The 16,682-nt window shown below is 45.5% G+C and overlaps 1 protein-coding gene and 1 long non-coding RNA gene across 4 annotated transcripts in view; one reads left to right on the top strand and one right to left on the bottom strand.

Moving 5' to 3' along the window:
* LOC119967426 overlaps positions 1-13,469 on the top strand; it is a 92,511-nt gene extending 79,042 nt beyond the window's left edge. Inside the window, exons 2-3 of the long non-coding RNA XR_005460983.1 lie at positions 12,270-12,373; positions 12,485-13,469. This is a non-coding gene — a long non-coding RNA (uncharacterized LOC119967426). The remainder of the gene's footprint in view (positions 1-12,269; positions 12,374-12,484) is intronic.
* The window catches only part of gckr (glucokinase (hexokinase 4) regulator), a 134,985-nt gene that overhangs the window by 63,492 nt on the left and 54,811 nt on the right, over positions 1-16,682 (bottom strand). For all 3 annotated transcript variants that reach the window (XM_038799951.1, XM_038799950.1, XM_038799952.1), the window contains 5 exons: positions 14,563-14,624; positions 14,413-14,479; positions 13,449-13,502; positions 12,049-12,143; positions 8,558-8,663 (listed from right to left, as the gene is read on the bottom strand). In XM_038799951.1, the coding sequence (XP_038655879.1) occupies positions 8,558-8,663; positions 12,049-12,143; positions 13,449-13,502; positions 14,413-14,479; positions 14,563-14,624 (384 nt within the window). The remainder of the gene's footprint in view (positions 1-8,557; positions 8,664-12,048; positions 12,144-13,448; positions 13,503-14,412; positions 14,480-14,562; positions 14,625-16,682) is intronic.

The following is a 16,682-nucleotide window of genomic DNA, read 5'->3' as shown; positions in this document are numbered from 1 at the left end:
TCGAGTGCAATAACGGGTACTTTTTCTGGTGCAGGCAATTCGTCACTATTTGCTGCCAAGAAGCAATCAATTATTTAGAGAACAAGTCAAACAGCTACTTTGGTGTTGAAGGGATTGGAAACATTTCTTGATGGCAACACTGAGCACTGGAGCAGTTCTTTACTCCTCAAGTCATCCACATATTTGCGAACGACCTGTCCCTTCACGCCCACTTGGTATGAAAGAGGTCCAGTTTAGTGGCAGTAATTCCGGGGATCCAACTTGACCCACTGCCAAATTTTCACATGTGTACGGCTTCAGGTACCATAAATGATCATGCTATACCATGTGATTCTTGGCTTGCTTTCTGATTACTTTGGTTGGCCTCTACCTTCGCTGTAATATTTGAAAACACGAGGCTCAGTCTAATGACATTTCATTAGAAGCTCTGCTGGATGGGTCTCCCTTTGCTGGGAGTGATACGATAACTAAGGAGGAATCATGAAACTTTGGTTTCCAAGGTTCCTCCTGACATTTTCTCTAGCTCAGACTTGAAAGATAGGATGGTTTTCTCAGCTAGGCTGTTTGATATTGGGAGGTTACAATGAGCGTTCACTAAATCCATGAGTTCACAAAAGGATTTTGAATGGGGCACACTTGGGGCTGTAAGACTGTGAATACGTTTATAGGTCTGACTTCCGCAAACACTTATGAGAATTGCTTTACATTTTGCCTCCTTTTCTATTTTGTTTCCTTGGAAATAATTACCGAGGCGCTCAAAGTATTGTGTGCTGTCCTCCAAGGAGGAGTCAAATTATTCTATTCACTCAAAGAGAGGGATTCTGGTGAATATCTTTTTTCTTTTTCTCAGACATTGATTAAAACAGGATACTCCCAGGTGTCGGGCCACAGGCAGTGATTATCCTCCTCGCCAGATGTAATGATGCACTTTCATACACTTCATTAGTGAACAACAAAGGATTATTAACAAGTCATGTCGAGTAGCAGCATGTTTGGAGCTAGTTTTAATATATGCCGAGGAGAACCTCTCCCTCTGGGGTAGTTCTCCACTCTGAATCCCAATTGGTCACCCAGGCCAGGTGACCCTTACTCTGCTGCATTGCCCTTAAGGGGCAATCACCACAAGCTACCACTTCAGATATTGATAATGTTTTTTTTAATAAATTTAGATTACCCAATTATTTTTTCCAATTAAGGGGCAATTTAGCGTGTCCAATCCACCTACTCTGCACATTTCTGGGTTGTGGGGGGGAAACCCACGCAGACACGGGGAGAATGTGCAAACTCCACACGGACAGTGACCCAGAGCCGGGATCGAACCTGGGGCCTCAGCGCCGTGAGGTGGTTGTGCTAACCACTAGGCCACCGTGCTGCCCAGATATTGATAATGTTAACCAATCAGCTTTGCGCAGATGCATGAAGCAAATAGCAGTTGCATAGCTGGTTCATGAATTTTCCTGAAGCAACATGACAGGACCTATAGATTTATACAATTGCAGGACTCCTCAAGGCAAGGAGTGACTTATTGCCTGCATGACCATACATGTTTTCTTGAGCACAGTCACCGATGCCACCTTGAAAGGATTACACTTTCTGAATCTCAAGTTTATTTGAAAAAAAAAGAAAATCGCTTATTGTCACAAGTAGGCTTCTAATGAAGTTACTGTGAAAACCCCCTAGTAGCCACATTCCAGCGCCTGTTCGGGAAGGCTGTTAAGGGAATCGAACCGTGCTGCTGGCCTGCTTTCAAAGCCAGCGATTTAGCCCTGTGCTAAACAGCCACATTTTATTTGTGAACAGCTGCATTGCATCATTCAAGTTCATGCTTGCTATCCTGGTGATTTGTATGATATGAGTACCTGCACACACCCAGAAAACCACAAGGCAATGCAGTGCCAACCAGGCATGGGTTGCATGTCCTGTTGGAGAAAGTAAAACAGCTCTGTGACAGCCTCACTGGTGAAGCTTAGTGCCCTAATGCACTACACCTCAATAAAACAGAGATACAGTATATTAATCTGGATCAGAGGTTTTTGTTTGGTGGCTAAGGATTCTAACAAGATAGCTTCCTGCTAGTTAGATACCCATGCTTCCTGCTAGTTAGTCTCCCGTGCTTCCTGCTAGCTGATCCCCTATGCTTCCTGATAGTTAGTCTCCCATGCTTCCTGCTAGCTGATCCCCAATGCTTCCTGATAGTTAGTCTCCAATGCTTCCTGCTAGTTAGTCTCCCATGCTTCCTGCTAGTTAGTATCCCATGCTTCCTGCTAGCTGATCCCCAATGCTTCCTGATAGTTAGTATCCCATGCTTCCTGCTAGCTGATCCCCAATGCTTCCTGATAGTTAGTCTCCCATGCTTCCTGCTAGTTAGTATCCCATGCTTCCTGCTAGCTGATCCCCAATGCTTCCTGATAGTTAGTATCCCATGCTTCCTGCTAGCTGATCCCCAATGCTTCCTGTTAGTTAGTCTCCAATGCTTCCTGCTAGTTAGTCTCCCATGCTTCCTGCTAGTTAATCTCCAATGCTTCCTGCTAGTTAATCTCACATGCTTCCTGCTAGTTAGTTTCCAATGCTTCCTGCTAGTTGGCCTCCCATGCGTCCTGCTAGCTGGTCTCCAATGCTTCCTGCTAGTTAGTCTCCAATGTTTCCTGCTAGTTAGTCTCCAATGCTTCCTGCTAATTAGTCTCCAATGCTTCCTGCTAGTTAGTCTCCCATGCCTCCAGCTAGTTAGTCACCAATACTTCCTGCTAGTTAGTCTCCAATGCTTCCTGCCAGTTGGTTTCCAATGCTTCCTGCTAGTTAGTACCCAATACTTACTGCTAGTTAGTCACCAATGCTTCCTGCCAGTTGGTCTCCCATGCTTCCTGCTAGTTAGACACCCATGCTACCTGCTAGTTAGTCTCCAATGCTTCCTGCTAGTTAGTCTCCCATGCTTCCTGCTAGTTAGTCACCAATACTTCCTGTTAGTTAGTCTCCAATGCTTCCTGCTAGCTGGTCTCCCATGCTTCCTGCCAGTTGGTCTCCCATGCTTCCTGCTAGTTAGTCTCCCATGCTTCCTGCTAGCTGGTCTCCCATGCTTCCTGCCAGTTGGTCTCCCATGCTTCCTGCTAGTTAGTCTCCCATGCTTCCTGCTAGTTAGTCTCCCATGCTTCCTGCCAGTTGGTCTCCCATGCTGCCTGCTAGTTAGTCTCCCATGCGTTCTTCTAGTTAGTCTCCACTGCTTCCTGCTAGTTGTCTCCACTGCTTCCTGCTAGTTAGTCTCCCATGCTTCCTGCTAGTTAGTCTCCACTGCTTCCTGCTAGTTAGTCTCCCATGCGTTCTGCTAGTTAGTCTGCACTGCTTCCTGCTAGTTAGTCTCCCATGCTTCCTGCTAGTTAGTCTCCCATGCTTCCTGCTAGTTTGTCTCCCATGCTTCCTGCCAGTTGGTCTCCAATGCTTCCTGCTAGTTAGTCTCCCATGCTTCCTGCTAGTTAGTCTCCACTGCTTCCTGCTAGTTAGTCTCCCATGCGTTCTGCTAGTTAGTCTGCACTGCTTCCTGCTAGTTAGTCTCCAATGCTTCCTGCTAGTTAGTCTCCCATGCTTCCTGCTAGTTAGTCTCCAATGCTTCCTGCTAGTTGGTCTCCAATGCTTCCTGCTAGTTAGTCTCCAATGCTTCCTGCTAGTTGGTCTCCCATGCTTCCTGCTAGTTGGTCTCCCATGCTTCTTGCTAGTTGGTCTCCAATGCTTCCTGCTAATTAGTCTCCAATGCTTCCTGCTAGTTGGTTTCCATTGCTTCCTGCTAGTTGGCCTCCCATGCGTCCTGCTAGCTGGTCTCCAATGCTTCCTGCTAGTTAGTCTCCAATGTTTCCTGCTAGTTAGTCTCCAATGCTTCCTGCTAATTAGTCTCCAATGCTTCCTGCTAGTTAGTCTCCCATGCCTCCAGCTAGTTAGTCACCAATACTTCCTGCTAGTTAGTCTCCAATGCTTCCTGCCAGTTGGTTTCCAATGCTTCCTGCTAGTTAGTCACCAATACTTACTGCTAGTTAGTCACCAATGCTTCCTGCCAGTTGGTCTCCCATGCTTCCTGCTAGTTAGACACCCATGCTACCTGCTAGTTAGTCTCCAATGCTTCCTGCTAGTTAGTCTCCCATGCTTCCTGCTAGTTAGTCACCAATACTTCCTGTTAGTTAGACTCCAATGCTTCCTGCTAGTTAGTCTCCAATGCTTCCTGCTAGCTGGTCTCCCATGCTTCCTGCCAGTTGGTCTCCCATGCTTCCTGCTAGTTAGTCTCCCATGCTTCCTGCTAGCTGGTCTCCCATGCTTCCTGCCAGTTGGTCTCCCATGCTTCCTGCTAGTTAGTCTCCCATGCTTCCTGCTAGTTAGTCTCCCATGCTTCCTGCTAGTTAGTCTCCCATGCGTTCTTCTAGTTAGTCTCCACTGCTTCCTGCCAGTTGGTCTCCAATGCTTCCTGCTAGTTAGTCTCCCATGCTTCCTGCTAGTTGGTCTCCCATGCTTCCTGCTAGCTGGTCTCCCATGCTTCCTGCTAGTTAGTCTCCAATGTTTCCTGCTAGTTAGTCTCCAATGCTTCCTGCTAGTTGGTCTCCCATGCTTCCTGCTAGTTGGTCTCCAATGCTTCCTGCTAGTTAGTCTCCAATGCTTCCTGCTAGTTGGTCTCCACTGCTTCCTGCTAGTTAGTCTCCCATGCGTTCTGCTAGTTAGTCTGCACTGCTTCCTGCTAGTTAGTCTCCAATGCTTCCTGCTAGTTAGTCTCCCATGCTTCCTGCTAGTTAGTCTCCCATGCTTCCTGCCAGTTGGTCTCCAATGCTTCCTGCTAGTTAGTCTCCAATGTTTCCTGCTAGTTAGTCTCCAATGCTTCCTGCTAGTTGGTCTCCCATGCTTCCTGCTAGTTGGTCTCCAATGCTTCCTGCTAGTTAGTCTCCAATGCTTCCTGCTAGTTGGTCTCCAATGCTTCCTGCTAGTTAGTCTCCAATGCTTCCTGCTAGTTGGTCTCCCATGCTTCCTGCTAGTTGGTCTCCAATGCTTCCTGCTAGTTAGTCTCCAATGCTTCCTGCTAGTTGGTCTCCCATGCTTCCTGCTAGTTGGTCTCCCATGCTTCTTGCTAGTTGGTCTCCAATGCTTCCTGCTAGTTGGTCTCCCATGCTTCCTGCTAGCTGGTCTCCCATGCTTCTTGCTAGTTAGTCTCCCATGCTTCCTGCTAGCTGGTCTTCAGTGTTTCCTGGTATTTGGTTTCCCATTTTGCCCGGTAGATGGTCTCCTGTGCTTCCTGCTAGTTAATATCCTGTGTTTACTGCTGGTTAGTATCCCATGCTTCCTGGTAGTTTGAATCCTATGCTTCTTGCCATCTTGCCTCCCGTGTTTCATGTTAGCTAATATTCCGTGTTTCCTGCTAGTTGGTCTCCCGTGTTTCCTGCTAATTGGTCTCCTATGCTTCCTGTTAGCTGGTGTTCCGTATTTCCTGCTAGTTGGTCTTCTATGCTTCCTGCTAGCTGGCTCCTGAGCTTCCTGCTAGCTGGTCTCCCATGCTTCCTGTTAGCTGGTGTTCCGTATTTCCTGCTAGTTGGTCTTCTATGCTTCCTGCTAGCTGGTCACCCGAGCTTCCTGCTAGCTGACTCCTGAGCTTCCTGCTAGCTGGTCTCCCATGTATCCTGCTAGTCTCCCATGCGTTCTGCTAGTTAGTCTCCCATGCTTCCTGCTAGTTAGTCTCCAATGCTTCCTGCTAGTTAGTCTCCCATGCGTTCTGCTAGTTAGTCTCCCATGCTTCCTGCTAGTTAGTCTCCAATGCTTCCTGCTTGTTAGACACCCATGCTTCCTGCTAGCTGGTCTCCCATTCTTCCTGCTCGTTAATATTCTGTGTTTCCGACGAGTTGGCCTCCATAAGATGATAAGACATACGATCAGAAGTAGGACACTTGGCCTATCGAGTCTGCTCAGCCATTCAATCATGGCTGATATTTTTCTCATCCCCATTCTCCTGCCTTTTCCCCATAACCCCTGATCCCCTTACTGATCAAGGACCTATCTATCTCTGTCTTAAAGACACTCAGTGATTTGGCCTCCACAGCCTTCTGTGGCAAAGAGTTCCACAGATTCACCACCCTCTGCATGAAGAAATTCCTCCTCATCTCTGTTTTAAAGGATATTCCCTTTAGTCTGAGATTGTGTCCTCTGCTTCTAGTTTTTCCTACAAGTGGAAACATCCTCTCCAGGTCCACTCAATACAGACCTCGCAGTATTCTGTAAGTTTCAATAAGATCCCCTCCTCATCCTTCTAAACTCCAACGAGTACAGACACAGTCCTCACCCGTTCCTCATACGACAAGCTCTTCATTCCAGGGATTATTCTTGTGAACGTCCTCTGGGCCCTTTCCAAGGCCAGCACATCCTTCCTTAGATACGGGGCCCAAAACTGCTCCCATGTTTCCTGCTAATTGGTCTCCTATGCTTCCTGCCAGCTGGTCTCCCATGTTTCCTGCTAGTTAATATCCTGTGTTTCTGGCGAGTTGGTCTCCTGTGTTTCCTGCCAGGTAATATCCCCTGCTTCCTGCTAGTTGATCTCACAAGCTGCCTCCTGTCATAATATACATCCATGTATATAATGGAGTGCAGACAGGTAGTGATTGACACACAGGATGACCAGTAAGCACACAGAACACAGCAGCCAATCACCAGACAGGACACTACCACTATAAAGCCAGAGGGCACCACGTTTCCCGCTCTCTCTGGACCCAGCCACTGAGACAGTCAGAGTTCGTGAGCTAGCCAGTGCAAACACCATGTGGTAGCTAGTAAGTCTGGTCAGGCTAGTTTCAGGTCTCCAGTCAATTCAGTATAGTGTCAACGCACAGTTGAACATGTATAATAGTTCAGATGTTAAATAAAATTGTGTTGCATCTCATCAAGTGTTGGAGGTTTGCCTCTCGCTACACTGCATTAAGTGCAGTCCACATTGACCCTGCCTGCCCAACACATCACCTCCTAGCTAATATCCCATGCTTCCTGCTAGCTAATATCCCCTGCTTCCTGCTAGTTGGTCTCCAGTGCTTCCTGCTAGCTAATATCCCCTGCTTCCTGCTAGCTGGTCTCCAGTGCTTCCTGCTAGCTAATATCCCCTGCTTCCTGCTAGCTGGTCTCCAGTGCTTCCTGCTAGCTAATATCCCCTGCTTCCTGCTAGCTAATATCCCCTGCTTCCTGCTAGCTGGTCTCCAGTGCTTCCTGCTAGCTAATATCCCCTGCTTCCTGCTAGCTGGTCTCCAGTGCTTCCTGCTAGCTAATATCCCCTGCTTCCTGCTAGCTAATATCCCCTGCTTCCTGCTAGCTGGTCTCCAGTGCTTCCTGCTAGCTAATATCCCCTGCTTCCTGCTAGCTGGTCTTCAGTGCTCCTAGCTGGCTGGTCTCCTGTGTTTACTGCGTGCTGGTTTCACTAGTTCTCTGTGCTCCTTCCTTCAGTTCAGTGAATCTTTCTCCTTCAGCCAAAATGGAATTGTTGGAAGGATGCCCATTTTGGAAAAAAGTGCATAACCAGTACCCCTTAAGATTCCAGAAGTTAATTCAAGCTGATCATCCAACTCAATAGCCTAATCCTGCTTTCCCCCCATATTTTTTGATCCCCTTCACCCTAAGTCTTATATCTAACTGCTTCTTGAAAACATACAAATGTTTTGGCCTTAACTACTTCTTGTGGTAACAGATTCCACAGGCTCACCACTCTCTGGGTGAAGACATTTCTCCTCAACTCTGTCCTAAATTGAGTACCCCGCATCCTCAGATTGTGACGCCTGATTTGGACACCCCACCATGAGGAACATCCTTCTTGCATCTACCCTGTCTAGTCCTGTTAGAATTGTATAAGTTTCTATGAGATCCCCTCTCGTTCTTCTGAACTTTAGCAAATATAATCTTAACCAACTCCATCTCTCATCATATGTTAGTCCTGCCATCCCAGGAATCTGTCTGGTAAACCTGCGCCGCACTCCCTCAATAGAAAGCACATCCTTCCTCAGGTAAGGACGTTCTTCCTCAGATAAAGACATTCTTCCTCAGCTACTAAATTCCTCATTGATATTAAACCCTTTTGAGGTTGCATCTGCGTTACCTGATGCCTTTTTAAATCCCTTTTTTCAGCACAGTCTGTTTCTGGTAAGGAAGTTGATCCCAAGGCTCTTGAAACAAGAAGTGACATCTCTTGATCTGCTCATCAGGAATACATTCTGCTTCATGCCAACGCATGCTGTGTGCCTCAGTCTGTATACTTCCCTCTGGCTCAATTGACAGCTCAGCTGATAGCGCCCGTGCCTCAGAATCAGAAAGCTGTGCTTTCCAGTCCAAATTCAGATTCTTAAGCATCAAATCCAAGTTAATTCTCTAGTACAGTACTGAGGGTATACTGCTCTGTCTGAGTTTCTGTCTGGATGTAGTGTTAAACGAAAGCTAGCTCTTGCAGGTTGATCTAAATGATAGCTGAAGTATGTATACACTGCAAATATTTTCCCCTCAGTGAACATTAGTAAGCAACCCAGTTTATCTAGCTGTTGTCATTTGTCAAGAGAAAGGTCATACTTACCCCAACAGCAGGGTTAATAATATAGGCCTTGCTTAACTTTTCCAGCCTCTGAATTCTTTCCGCCACTTGAAGAAATGTTGAGTGCCATCCGTCGATTTTTTCAGGTCTTCAAAGGGCAAAGTTAAACAATGTTCTGAATAAATGCATGCACTCAAAGTCTGGCACATATTTCATGCGACCTATTCACCATTATTCTTTTAACATCAGTCAAATTTGAAAAAATCTGAAAAACAATGTTTTCATGATTGTGCTTCATGATGAGAAAAATTGATGCCCACAGATTTCCTGGAATGGACGGAACTATGATAATGAAAAGTAAAGTATGGTGTAGGGTATCTCAACAACAACATCTTGCATTTTTGTAGTGGTTTTAATGCAGCGTAACATGTTATTATACAAAATCTGTGGTACTGTGCCACTTAACGAGACATTTGGTCCAAGTAATTGTTTTTAAGGAGTGTCTCCATGGAAAAGAGAGAAATTGAAGGGATGAGAATTAGGAAGGCATTTTGAGAGCTTAGGATACAGCAGCTGTAAGGTTGGTCACCAATGATGGAGTGATTAAAATCGAGGATGTGCAAGAGTTCACAATTCAAAAAGTGGAGAGATCTCAGAAGGTTGTAGGATTGGAAAGAGTGACAGGGATAGGAAGAGCGAGTACATAAAGGATTTGAAAACTAGGGTGAAAACTTTCAAACCGAGGATTCGGACATGGACTTGGAGCCAATATAGCACACTGAAAACTGGGTTGCTTCCCACCTCCACTGCAATCTTACCAGGAGCAGGTGGGCCTGCTGACATAAAGCCTACATGACTGGAAAACTGTGCAGGCTGCATATTAGCTTGGGGGGCCGGCACAATGTGGACAACTCTGTGAATGATTTAGGGGCACCATTTTGTCTGGCTGTGCCGATCTTTTGCCCCCCCTTTCAGCCCTCCCTCACTTTGTCTCCCCCACCTCGGGTAGGCCCATGGGAACACCCTCTCCATCTGGTAAGGCCCCCTGGGCCCGATCCCTGGAAGCATCCCTGCCAGCCTGACAGTGCTATCCGAGCCCACAGGCAGTGCCTGGCTGTCACTTCCAGGGTATCCGACTCACCATGTCAAGGTGCCCGGGTGCCAGAGGGAATGCCAGGGTGCCAATCTCCATGACCCCGACCCCAATGGCCTGGGAGACCCCCGCAGGTGCCATTACAACTGGTCCACATTTGTGGAAACCAGAACTAAGCTGCACATTAGCAAGGTCTCCCAGGCACAGCCGTTAGGTCCCGGGTGCGGGAAGAATCCCATGAATGCATATTTAAATCAGCCAAATGGGTGATTTAAATATTCTGATCTGGATTTTGCCCAGTGAAGGCAAGATCCACATCTCAATGTCTCGTGAGACTGCGTTAAGTCTAGTGAGATGTTTTGAGCGTTGTAAATCTTGCCAGAGGCCTATTGCGAGATTCAACAGCCTGGCCCTGACACAATGTCGGTTACAATGAGGTCATTAAATCGCGCCCGACATTTCTTAAATCTACACATCATCATTGTAAGTTGAGGCTATCTTAATCAGAGAGCTAAACAGTGACCTCCTCTTTCATACCCCAGACTCCACTGTCTGCCCTCCCTTCAATCCTTCTTCCTCTCCTCCATGCCCCTTACTGCCAATGTCATAACCTGGTGTTAAACAGGTCATGGGATACTAATGAAACCTTACGCAGGTCATGGGATGCTTATGAGACTGGGGGATTGATATTCCCAAATTGGGGAATACACACTCTCCCACTGAGGGGATGGGCCTTCTATCCCTTCTACATCCTGTATGAAACAGGAAGGCCATGAACTGTGAGCTGGCTCCTATAGTAGAGTAACTGCTCTGTTGTCTTGTCCTGTTGCATTAAATCTTTTTCCTTTGACTCAACCTGATCGTCTCAGCCTACTTCCAGCCTCACCACTGACTTGCCCTTGCTGATACCGAGCCTCCAGGTGAGCTGTCTTCTCCTCATTCCCTCCTTTGTACCGCAGAGTTTAACAGGAAAAACCATTGACCTCAGAAACAACTGCATCCAACCGACTGTTACACACCACATTTAAAGGAACGTGAACCTAGTGCTACAAGAGTCTCATGCGCCACTGAATTTATTATGAAGGTAGAATGCAATTTCAAAAGGTTTTTACCATAATGAGTATTCATGGCATGTAAATGTATTGCAAGTAGGAACTCTGCCATGGGATGGCGTGAGACCTAACCTGCCACAAACACCGTGTTGAGGTAATCGCTAAAATTGAACACACCATAGGGATTGTTCTTCAGTTCCCGCCAAACCGCCACATTTGCCACTCTTCTTGCCTCCATACAATCTGCTCCCCCTCGAGACTGAGGTGACTGGCGAACCCAGTTGCAGCCTAATTTTTTCAGTAGATAACTGAATATGCATGCATTATTATTTAATTGATGCTATTGTGTAAGATGGACACTGCTGTGTTAGAACGAGCTGCCCTCCACTCTTCAAGCTGTGGTTAGCACTGCTGTCTCACAGTGCCAGAGACCTGGGTTCGACTTCAACCTCGGGTGCCTGTCTGTGTGGAGTTTGCATTTTCTCCTGTGTCTGCGTGGGTTTCCCCGGGTGCTCTGGTTTCCTCCCATAGTCCAAAGATGTGCAGGTTAGGTGGACAGGCCATGTAACATTTCCCATATGAAATGAAAATGAAAATCGCTTATTGTCACAAGTAGGCTTCAATGAAGTTACTGTGAAAAGCCCCTAGTCGTCACATTCCAGCATCTGTTCGGGGAGGCTGGTACGGGAATTGAACCGTGCTGCTGGCCTGCCTTGGTCTGCTTTCAAAGCCAGCGATTTAGCCCTGTGCTAAACCAGCCCCTCTGGTGGGATTATGGTGATAGGGCGGGGGATTGGGCCGAGGTAGGATGCTTTTTCAGAGGGTCAGTGACGACTCAATGGGCCACATGGCCTCCTTCTACACTGGAGGGATTTTATGATTCTATCTTACTGCATTTCCCACTTTCCTCCATCTTTGATGTCAGATAGTTTCCGTAGTCAGACCCTTGCATGCGTGAATTCTCTTCCCAAACCCTTCCAGCAGCTGCACATCACCCCTTTTTTGAAAGCCCTGAAAATCTGTTTTTTCAAACGTGACTTTGACACCTCTTCTAACTCTGTGTTTGCCCCAGTCCCTACCCCACTCTCTCCCTTCATTCATGCCTGCTGTCTATTCCCCTCTCCAACACATTGAAGTACCGTGATAAGATAAGCACGTTTAACGGATGTAGGTTATTAAGAGCACAGAAGACATTTTTTGATTACAGAAATACATGAAAGATACTTTTAGGTGCAGCTGCACAATTGCTGTGTGACATTAAGAGCAATCTATGACCCTCACATGGGAGCATGGAGTTTTCACTGAAGGTACAGAAGAATCAAGTCCTGAGTATATTACAAAAGCCTAGAAATAACTGGATCTGATATTAACCTTTGGGTATTTCTTACCTTGCCATATTAATTGGATTGAACCCCACTAGAACAGGGATGAACTTGTCTAGGTTGTTCATGCAGACATCCAGCTGACCCGCTACAAATGGAGCCTGCAAGCAGGAAAAGTACTTAATGTGACCTTAAAGTAAAAGTTAATTAACACTATGGTAAACCTGAGCTAACAGAAACTTAAACTGCTGATCCCCATTTACTTTACTGTATTATTTTATACATAGAGCTACATCAGCTTCATGCCACAGCTGAGCAATAACTATGATGTGCCTCACAATGTGATGATACACATACTTCTTCAGAATGTGACTCCATGATCCTGCTCAAGGTAAGCGAGATCCTCTCAGTAAGCGAGAGTCCGAATTGTGGTGACAGTATTGTCGCGCTAACTCCAACCCAAGCTTCCTGAAACTTCTCCTTTGATCTTTTGTATTTATAGGATCATGGAAACACCCTGCTAAAGAAGACTTGCGGCGCATTAGAAAATACCAAGAGGCTCAAAGTGTGTTCTATAGCTGGAGAAACACTTGAGGATTCCTGAAAACCTCATAAAACTTTGATGGATTAGAATGGTGGTGTGCCTCAATGGGTTTCTTCTGTCCTGTATGACTCATTAGTAATGAACAACTTAACTTTCTATGTCAGGGTTCCTTGCTCACTTCATTAATGAAGGCATGTTGTCTAATGTAAATGGGTTACTGCCTTAAACCAAGATTGAAGGAATTTTGCATCACTGTGTAAACAGGTTAATTAATATTGCAATTATAAATTTTATTTGGTGTTCGTTTGAAGATATATTTGTATTTCCATGCTTTAATAAGTTCAATCATAGTAACATTCATGTTTTTCTTTATACCACACAATTAATTGACAGCAGATTGCCGTTAAGTGCTAAATAATTTACACTACAAAGCAAATCATATTGGCAATGGGAAGGGGGAGATAATTTACTGTCAAAAGACCCAATGAAGCTATTAGTACTGGGGTGACAGAATGAAATAAACAATGTAATATTTTGCCTCTACCACAACATCATCCACGTCTCTCAGCGCTTTAGTCATAGATTGGAACATGAGATAATAAGTTGTTTATGAGGGTGATTAATCATTTTCACAAATTACAAGTGTGTGGGTGGGCTCCGCTCTGTGAGAGAAATTACAAATGAAAGTTGAAATGTGAATCTAGAGACCTAGAGGACTAGTTTAATATTCACTGCCTAAACAATAACCTTGTGAAGTTGATTACCCACCCATTGTAGATCACACTGTATGGTAATCCAATTGATTTCTATGAGGTTTATCTCATTGCATTTAAAAATATTTATGTTAAGTTCGGAATAAGGTACAGAGCAAATACAACAGAACAGAACAATTAACACTAATTATGTATTCCACTACACTTACTGACAATCCACATGAAATTCCGATGAACATTACTTTCTTTTTCCTTTCTGAAATCTGTAAATAAGCATTCCATTGAATAAAAACTATTAATACATTTCTAATTGTTAACTCTATTGTGTCTTCTTGCTATTTGTTAAAACAAATATGCAACTAATAATATAACACTTAGGAACTGATTTTCAAAACATAACTATCTTGTATTACATTTTTGCTGTGTAAGAGCTTCTTTTGAGAATTCCTGGAAATAAAAATTGAAAGATACAAAATGAGCTATAGATTCATTATTAGTTTTGTAAGAGTATTACACAATCCCCCAAAGTAAATATCTACCCTTCTGTCTCAAAAGAACACAAATATAAAAATTAATGAAGGTAACAGCACATTTTTTGTGCAAGTATAAGCAATGGAGTATTTTTTCTATTTGTTACCTCAGTTTATTTAAACTATTCTGCCCAATCTTGGTAAATGGTTAAAGGTATTTCTCAAAATATTATGAATGGAGCGGTAAATTGATTTCTTAATTGCAATACATGACATAATCTACTGTAGAATTTCACAGAACCCCTACAGTGCAGAAGGAGGCCATTTGGCCCATTGAGACTGCACCGAACCTCTGAAAGAGCTCCACTAAGCCCACCTCCTCGACATATCCCTGCAACCGCACCTAACCTTTGCACGTTAGGGGGCAATTTAGCATGGCCAATCCATCTAACTTGTACATGTGTGGGACGAAACTGGAGCACCCGGAGGAAACTTCCACAGGCACAGGAAGAAAATGTAAACTCCACACAGACAGTCAGCCAAGGCCAGAATTGAACCGGGGATCCCTGATGCTGTGAGGCAGCAGTGCTAACCACTGTGCCACCAGACCACCCTTACATCTGAGGAAAACTGCAGATAGTCATACATGATGCAACAAAACATAGCTTGGTGAAAAAGAATGTATTATTATAGTTAAACTTACTTTGATTAACATGTTAATTCCTGCCTCTGGATTATCCTCAGGAAGTTCCTGAGAGGTTATTAGTGCTCTGCAGATCATAACAAAATAAGCTTTTTTTAGTGGATACACTTTTTATAAATACAAATCCCGTATTTCATCATTCACACTTACTTGTCTCCCCCGGCAATAATGTAACCATAGCTTGATGTTTTGAACAAATTGTTGAAGGAAGACTGAAATCAATAAAGATATATTAGATTGCTTTAACTCAGCATTCCAAAAACATTTTAAGCATGATGCAATAAGTAAATTATTAGTGTCCTGCCAATGTGCAGTAACCTTTAGATTTTCCTGTTTTTCTCACTGGGCCACGTACCCTAAGCCCAAAATCACAAGAAGATACCAACCAGCTTTTGGTTCTCTTGAATCTATTAGCCTCTTCAGTAGTGGGGGAAGTTTAACTTCAACTCAAGCCTAATCAGTTTACAGAATTAATGCTGAAAATAATTGATGTGCCATCAATTATAACAAAGACGAGTTGTGGAATGAAAGTGTGGCTTTAATAAGCTAAATGAAAGCCTGCTGGCAACTGATTCCGAACTGGGGCAGGGCCAGAGGTCAGCCACCTTTATACAGAGCCTGAGGGGAGGAGCCACAGGTGGAGCCAGCAGAGACAACAAACAATATATACAATGCAGTAACAGTGGTTTACCACAATATATATAATACAGTAACAGTGGTTTACCACAATAATAAAAAAGTCAAATTGTGAAATGCCTGATTTGGGGTTGTAGATAATGGGCATAAGAGAGACTCTTGATAGAACTCAAGGGAAACTGAACCATTTAAACATATGAGCTAAAGAATCATCCAATCAGCAAGCTCCGCTCCCTGACAGTTCCCCAAATTGTTTGTCTGACACTTTTATTCTGCTCTTCCAGATGGAAAATGGCTAGTTTAGCACACTGGGCTAAATAGCTGGCTTTTAAAGCAGACCAAGGCAGGCCAGCAGCATGGTTCAGCCTTGGTACCAGCCTCCCCAAACAGGCGCTGGAATGTGGCAACTAGGGGCTTTTCACAGTAACTTCATTTGAAGCCGATACTTGTGACAATAAACAATTTTCATTTTCATTCATTTCATTTCAAATCAATGCAGGTCTTTTATTTATATATTTAAGTAATCTTCTGCTTGTTTCGGGCAGGCAGGTGGATTACAGCCCCACCTGAAGATTGTAATAGACAGGCCTCAGGTGTCCATGTCACATGTCAAGGTGGTCCATGCAACCTTCGATGGCTAGTTGTCTGCCGTTCAGGTGAGGAACAGAAGGCAGGCAGCCACTTTCTCCATTTTCCCACACTCACCCAGCTAAAATGACAGTGACACATATAGGGCTGGATTCTCCGGTTCCCCAGGCATGTTTCTGAACAGCATGCCATTCACTGGTGGCGGGATACAATACATCCGTCGCTTGTCAATGGGATTTCTCATTGAAGCCATCCCACGCCGCCGGGAAACTCATGGGTGGAGTTGCGCTGCCGAAGGGAACAGAGAATCCCAACTGCCAGAGAATTCCGGCCATAATTATAGTACATAGAACATACAGTGCAGAAGGAGGCCATTCGGCCCATCTGGTCTGCACCGACCCACTTAAGCCCCACCCTATCCCCATAACCCAATAACCCCTCCTAAACCTTGTGGACACTAAGGGCAATTTAGCATGGGCAATCCACCTAACCCGCACATCTTTGGACTGTGGGAGGAAACCGGAGCACCCGGAGAAAACCCACGCAGACACGGGGAGAACGTGCAGATTCCACACAGACAGTGCGGGGAATCAAACCTGGGACCCTGGCGCTGTGAAGCCACAGTGCTAGCCACGTGTGTTACCCCACTGCCCCAAATGCAGCACGGGTGGATCTCCCACATGAGTGGGTCTCCACAGATTTTGACAACAGAAAGTCAGAGCTAATCTACATGTTCTGTTGCAGGTATCAGGGGCGGGATTCTCCGACCCCCCGCCGAGTCGGAGAATCGCCGGTGGCCGGCGTGAATCCCGCCCCTGCCGTCTCCCGAAGTCTTCGGCACCAAAGATTCGGCGGGGGCGGGAATCGCACCGCGCCTGTCGGCGCCCCCCCCCCCCCCCCCCCCCCCCCGTGATTCTCCAGTCAGCGATGGGCCGAAGTTCTGCCGCTGTCATGCCAGTCCCGCCGGCGGGAATCAAACCACCTACCTCACCGGAGGGACCAGGCGGCGCGGTCGGCTCCGGGGCCCCGGGAGGTGCCCCCATGGT

The sequence above is a fragment of the Scyliorhinus canicula genome, chromosome 6 (assembly GCF_902713615.1).
Source record: "Scyliorhinus canicula chromosome 6, sScyCan1.1, whole genome shotgun sequence".
Classification (NCBI taxonomy): domain Eukaryota; kingdom Metazoa; phylum Chordata; class Chondrichthyes; order Carcharhiniformes; family Scyliorhinidae; genus Scyliorhinus; species Scyliorhinus canicula.
This window is presented reverse-complemented; position numbering and strand designations above follow the sequence as displayed.